We start from the raw sequence: 6,906 nt of genomic DNA, 5'->3' as shown, positions 1-6,906 counted from the left end.
AGCGAGCAATGAAGTACTCACTTTGGATTGTCAGTTCATTTTAGAACAGGCCGGTCACTTCTCCAGTCGCTGGGTCCAGGTCAATGTCATAGAAACAAGGCCTAGTTGGAAGTCCCGGCATTGTGCTCATCTGGAAGGAATTAAAAGGGAAAAAAATCAACTGAAACAAACTGAACAAATATCAGAACTGGAGCTGGAAACAGGAGCAAAGAACATTAAGAGCTTCCTTGCTGGATCTGGGTCATGTCAGTGGACCAGCTTGAAGCCAAAGTCCTATTACCAGCAGGAAGCAGACCACCAAGGCAAAGGCATTTCAACCCTCTTCCTGCTGGCTAGACAACTGAAAAACTTGACACCTCTCTTCCGAGGCAGGATTGCCACTGGTACAGCTGACATTTGCCCTGTGGCTTCACAAGGAGAAAGGGACAGGGGAGCAAAGCTGGGATCTTCTTTCCAGCAAAGGATCTACTAGAAAGGAGGTATGGGAGGAATTAAGAAAGTACAGTTCCATCTGCCTGCCAGTTCTTCGGCATTCCAGCCAAAAACCCCCCCATCCAAAACGCCAGCTGCTCTCTTAGTTGCTGCAAAGAGGCCCCTGCTGTTTTGGGTGGGGCTCTTTGGGAAAGTACGAGAGGAAAGCTCATTGCTTCGAGTTTGGCTTCAAAGTTCACGAGAAGGCAACAGTACGCTTTGAATGAAACACCAGTAAACGTATGGATTCGTTTCAGCTACAATCTTGAGCCTGTGGTCTTTGTGGGTTGCTAATGTTCAAATCTGAACCCTGATTAATAACTATTGTTAGTATTGTGTATCTGAAGAAGTGTGCATGCGCACAAAAGCTTATACCCAGAACAAACTTAGTTGGTTTCTAAGGTGCTATTGGACAATTAATTTTTATTTTTTTATGTTGACTGTGTCAGACCGACACGGCTACCTACCTTAATCTATTATTATTATTATTATTATTATTATTATTATTATTATTAGTAGTAGTAGTAGTAGTAGTAGTAGTATGATACCCATCTGACTGGGTTGCCACAGCCACTATGGGCGGATCCTGACGTTAAAGGGCTGCCTTCAGATGTCTTCTAAAAGTCCGTTGTGGAAGCAAATTCCATAGTTAAACTATACACTGACCCAGGGATGGCTGTGAGCAGGATTCCTGCATTGCAAGGGGTTGAACTAGATGATGATGATGATAATAATAATAATAATAATAATAATAATAATAATAATAATAATAATAATTTATACCCTGCCCATCTGGCTGGGCTTCCCCAGCCACTCTGGGCGGCTTTCAACACAATATTAAAATACAGTATTGCATTAAACATTAAAAGCTTCCCTAAACAGGGCTGCCTTCAGGTGTCATCCAAAAGTCTGGTAGTTGTTCTTCTCTTTGACATCTGGTGGGAGGCGTTCCACAGGGCGGGTGCCACTACCGAGAAGGCCCTCTGCCTGGTTCCCTGTAACTTGGCTTCTCGCAGTGAGGGAACCCAGTGTCCGGGCAGAATGATGGGGGTGGAGATGCTCCTTCAGGTATACTGGGCCAAGGCCGTTTAGGGCTTTAAAGGTCAGCACCAACACTTTGAACTGTGCTCAGAAACGTACTGGGAGCCAATGTAGGTCTTTCAAGACCGGTGTTATGTGGTCTCGGCGGCCGCTCCCAGTCCTCAGTCTAGTTGCCGCATTCTGGATTAGTTGTAGTTTCCGGGTCACCTTCAAAGGTAGCCCCACGTAGAGCATGTTGCAGTAGTCCAAGCGAGAGAGAACCAGAGCATGCACCACTCTGGCGAGACAGTCTGCGGGGAGGTAGGGTCTCGGCCTGCATACCAGATGGAGCTGGTAGATAGCTGCCCTGGACACAGAACTGACCTGCGCCTCCATGGACAGCTGTGAGTCCAAAATAACTTTCAGGCTGCGCACCTGGTCCTTCAGGGGCACAGTTACCCCATTCAGGACCAGGAAGTCCTCCACACCTGCCCGCCTCCTGTCCCCCCAAAACAGTACTTCTGTTTTGTCAGGATTCAACCTCAATCTGTTAGCTGCCATCCATCCTCCAACTGCCTCCAGACACTCACACAGGACAGCTGGGGTCCCTTCCAGCTCTGCAATTTTACTGTGTGAGGAAGACGCTGTTTTCTGCTTTGATCGCCCACCATGCAGTTTCATGGAATGACCTTGTAGTTTGGAGAAGGGAGAATGAAAAGCATCTCCACTCACTTTTCCCACACCAGGCATTAGGTGATGAACCTTAATCACGTTTCCGATTCGTTTTTCTTTCTTTCTTTCTTTCAAAAAGAGAGAAAAAGATTTCCACCTCTCTTTCTCCCATTTTGCAAAGAGCTCAATTAGGTGGATGGAGAATTTTCTGCTCAGCACTGCGAAAGAAAGCTCCAAGTTTAGCTGAGACATGAGCCCCCGCTTCGCTTCCAATATCTTAATCCTGGCTGGTGGGCCATGCAGGCAACAGAGTCTTAAAGCAAGACAGAGCTATAAATTGGCTGACGTATTTCCACCCCCCTCCGCTAAGATTACTTCTGAAGCAACGGTACATTTTTATGCAGCTCCTTAGAAGGCTCGCTTCACACACAAGGGATCATAACCCTTAATCAGCGGTATTCTTTCTGCAGGTGAGCCGGGCTCGCGAGAGACATTTTTAAAAGATTAACCCGTGTGCTTAAAAAACAAGAAAAGACGAGAATATTTCCAGCAAGCAGCATTTCTGATTAAAAACCAGACCAAACCCCAACAACCCACAAAGCAAACCTATTACACTCTGAAAATGGCTCCCATCTGGCTCCCCAGAACATTATGGGAATGAATTCTAAATAGTGTTTTTTCTTTTTCTTTTTGCTAGTCTTGTTAACCTCCTTTGATTGCAAAGAGGAGGGTTGGGGGAATGTATGGATTCAACCAGGAGATCAGATGGGGCCTTAGAGACTAGTACATCTATTACGGCACGAGCTTTCAAGCTACTCGCTCTTCCCACCCAGAATAAGTGAGCCTTGTCTACAACTCCATTTACAAGGTCTTAACATTTGCCTTTGCGGCCGGGATTTCGGCGTCAGTGCTGAATGGGTACATCTGCAGGCAGCAGACATGGCAGGTTAATAGAGGTTAGGGACGTTCACGCAGCTGCAGACATAACAGCGACCAGCATACAAAGGGCTGCAAATCTTCTCACAGAAGTCGGCCGTAGCAGGGCTTGCAGACCAGCAAAGCCATTTAATGCCTGGCTTAACCATTTGCTCAAGAAAATAAGCAGGTACGGCAACAAAGAAGCAGCAAATTCTCTGTGCAAGAGGCTTCCTATTCCCCCCTCCCCCCTTTTTTGGATTTATAACTCTCTAGCGCCGTTCGATCAGAACATGCCGGGAAGGTTTGCTTAATCTTGAGCAAGAGAAGCAGGATTTTTTTTTTCTGCTTCACCTTCAAGATGCCCTTCCTTATACAGCAAGCTGCTTGCAGAACTCAGTTCACTGTGGGTGGGACGACCTTCGCCTGCAATTCAAAACACACTTTCTCGGAAGAAAGCCCCACTGAATACGCTGGGATTTAATTCTGAAAACAACATGGCTAGGATTGCGTTACAAGATTTGGGCAGCCCGGGAAAATTACCATTGAGGTGCTTTTCTTGCACAAAATCTCTACTATGTGCGCTCTCTCTCCCTACATAGTATGTGTCCAGATCTTTCTCCCTTCTCTTAAAGAACTTTACATAACAGAACTTTAAAAAAGCAGGGAGAGATGATGTTTATTCACATCGGTACAAGCCCACCAGAAACACCCAAGGGCTGACAATCAGCAAGAAAAGGTGGAGATTTAAGCCGTCCTTTACGTTTTGCACCTGCTACTTTCAGACCCGCCCATTCAAAGCCAGTGTTCACCCTTTCCCACAGCCTTGCTCTTATAGCACAAATATTTTAATGAGCGTAGGGAGGGGAAAGGTGTTCGTAAATCAAGTCACTTTTGCATCTTTGTTGTTCAAGAGGGCTGTGTTGCCCCATCCATAAAAATATATAATAGTGAGTGTTGTCTCAGGCCAGGATAATATGAAGAATACTGTTTACAAGGGAGAGAATGTGAACATATGGGGTCATTAGAATATGCAGTTGTGATGGATAAATAAAGAGAACAATGGAAGGGGGAGGGAAGGGAAGTCGAAGATTGTGAATATATAGTTCTATTCAATGAAATGTTAAAAAATTGTAATGGAAAAATATAAATAAAAAATTTACAAAAAAAGGGAATATTGTTTACAGTACTAGCTGCTGCGCCTCTAAAAAGAGTATTGTAGAGCTGGAAAAGGGGAACCAAATGACCAGGGGACTGCAGCAATCCATTACGAGGAAAGACTAAAAGATTTAGGACTTTATAGTTTAGAAAAAAGCAAGTCAGGACACACAATAAAGGTACATAACGTAATGTACAGTGTGGAAAAAGTGGGTGAAATACGTATTTCCCCCCACTCCCTTGTAATTCTTAGAGGCCAGGGTCATTCAACGAAGCCATATGGTGACAGCAAATTCAGGACAGAAAAAAGAAAAAGAAAAAGACTTCCTCACATTGTTGAACTATAGAGCTCACTAGAATCATAGAATTGTAGAGCTGGAAGGGACCACGAGTGTCATCTAGTCCAACCCCTGCAATGCAGGAATCTTGTTGCCCATCATGAGGCTTGAACCCACAACCCGGAGATTAACAGTCTCCTTATCTTCTCTAGATTGGGGACAGACAGAATCAATTGCATCGCCCGTTTGCAGACCACAGCAATATGTTCCATCCGCTCAAGTTTATACCATCCCATTCTGCTGTGGGAGATGGAGAGAACAGGATGCAACTCTGAAAATACTGCTTTAAAAAAAAACACCCTCCTATCCCACACACCCAAATAAATTCAACCAGAGCAAAATAACCTATACCAATAGCCTTCCAGCCACAATCTTCCCAGTCCACTTGTTCCTTACTATAAGATGTCGTGCTGAAAAAGGCTTTAGAAGGGAATTAGGATAAATTCATGGAGGAGAAGACTATATCTGTAGCTACTAGTCAGGATGATGACTGCTCCCTGCAGGATTAGAGGCACTGATGCTTCTGAATTTCAGCTGCTGCAACAGGAGATTCCTAGGGCGGTTCTGTTCTCCTTATGGGCATCTCAAGGACTTTGGGCTGGCCGCAGGATGCTGCGTTCAATAGGCCTCTGGTGCTTATTCTGTTCCTGAGCTTTGCAGGGCGAGTGGGCGGTTGTCACAGGGTAGAAGGAACAAATGCTGCCTTCGCTGTGCACCTCTGATCTGAAGTACAGGGAAGCATAATACATCCATTCTCTCCTTTCCACTCCCACATCTGGTAGGGCTATGAATGTTTCCACAAAAGTGAGAAAGAGACGAGTGTTTGGCGCTCTCTGGGGAGGTTGCAAACAGTCAGGGAGGGAGGGGACTGCAGGTTTGTGCCATGCAGACCATAATACAAGGCTTCCTCCAGCAGCCCGGCTACAAAACCAGCTCCGACCCGCAGGGCTCCTTATAATCTTAGCGTTTTGAAGTGATGTTAACGGGAGCAACGACACTGCGCTGAGCGAGTGGGTTTTAATAATGTTAAGCATAAAGATTATGCTAATGGCCTCGTTGGCTGACGTGTGCTTATTCTGGGATGCAGTTTGAAAGAGAACGTCGGTGGAGTCAAAGACCAAATTCAACCCCCTGAGCGCACCCCCTCCCCTCTGGCTGACAACAAACGGTGCTCCCAAGACTGCCAGAATAAGTCTTTGGTTTTTGAGTGGCTTGTGTCAGGTGTAGGTTGTCAGCAAAAAAAATAAAGCACTCAAGTAAATAGTTACTGAGGGAAACAAACCGCAGCTCGGGCCTAGTGGTTTCAGCAACGCTTTTCAGGAGGTCTTGCCCCGATGATGCAGTTGCAAGGCCTGGATGTTCCCATCTTTCCACCCCTAAGGCTCCTTGACTCCCCACACAGTCTCAAACTGCAGCTGCACACAATTCATCTCTGCCCCACTCTTTGAATTGCTCTGTGTGTTCTTGGAGACCAAGGAGGGAGCGGAGCTGGTCGCAGCAGGAAGTGGGGACTCCCTGGATTCTTCAGCAGCCTGTCTTCACTCTGCCTTTTGGTCCCCTCCCCTCCAGCCTCTGCTTCAGCTTCAGAGTCTGCACTGCTCTCTGCCCCAGACTCTTCCTGCTCACTAAGCCCTGTTACCTCTTCAGCTTCCAACACCTCCTCCTCCTCCCAGTCTGATCCCTCTTCTCCCTCTGACCGCTCATCATCATCCCACCACCAATTCCCAGGCTCTGAGCCTCCTTCCCTTGGGGGTTCCCTGGCTGGCTCCTCCCACCATTCCTCTGCAACCAGTCAGTCCATGACATCTTGCCAGGGGTAATCACGCCTACAGTAGGGCTGGGCAATATATTGTCCAAAACTGGTTTGAAATCCTTATTGTGATATCAGTTTCACAATTTTTGACCTGGCAATATATTATGAATCATGGTGTGTGTGTGTGTGTGTGTGTACTTTGCAAAAATCACAATGTGGGAAAAACCGCAAAGCCAGCCAATGCTTCTCTCTGCCTGCTCAGCTCTCCATTGACTCCAGCGAATCACAAGCGCAGGCGCTGGCAAAAATTGTGATGCAGGAAAAACCATGAAGCCAGCTAATGCCTCTACATAGTTCCATCTTTCTTTCAGACATTGTGATGTATCAGTATACAGTGGTACTTACAGATGCTTCAGGTTACAGACTCCGCTAACCCAGAAATAGTACCTCGGGTTAAGAACTTTGCTTCAGGATGAGAACAGAAATCGTGCGGCGGTGGTGTGAGGCCCCATTAGCTAAAGTGGTACCTCAGGTTAAGAACGGCCTCGGCCCAGTATACCTGAAGGAACATCTCCACCC

General features: G+C 46.3%; 1 protein-coding gene across 2 annotated transcripts in view; it reads right to left on the bottom strand.

Annotated features, from left to right (window-relative positions):
• MTHFD1 (methylenetetrahydrofolate dehydrogenase, cyclohydrolase and formyltetrahydrofolate synthetase 1) overlaps positions 1 to 6,906 on the bottom strand; it is a 75,769-nt gene that overhangs the window by 4,071 nt on the left and 64,792 nt on the right. For both annotated transcript variants that reach the window (XR_014562536.1, XM_083732569.1), the window contains exon 27: positions 22 to 130. Coding sequence is in view for 1 of the 2 variants with exons in the window: in XM_083732569.1 (XP_083588695.1) it covers positions 41 to 130 (90 nt within the window). In the remaining variant the exon portion in view is untranslated. The remainder of the gene's footprint in view (positions 1 to 21; positions 131 to 6,906) is intronic.

Source organism: Podarcis gaigeae (genome assembly GCF_964106915.1).
Source record: "Podarcis gaigeae genome assembly, chromosome: 1".
NCBI classification, from domain to species: domain Eukaryota; kingdom Metazoa; phylum Chordata; class Lepidosauria; order Squamata; family Lacertidae; genus Podarcis; species Podarcis gaigeae.
Note: the sequence above shows the minus strand (reverse complement) of the source record. Positions and strands in the feature narration are given on the sequence as shown.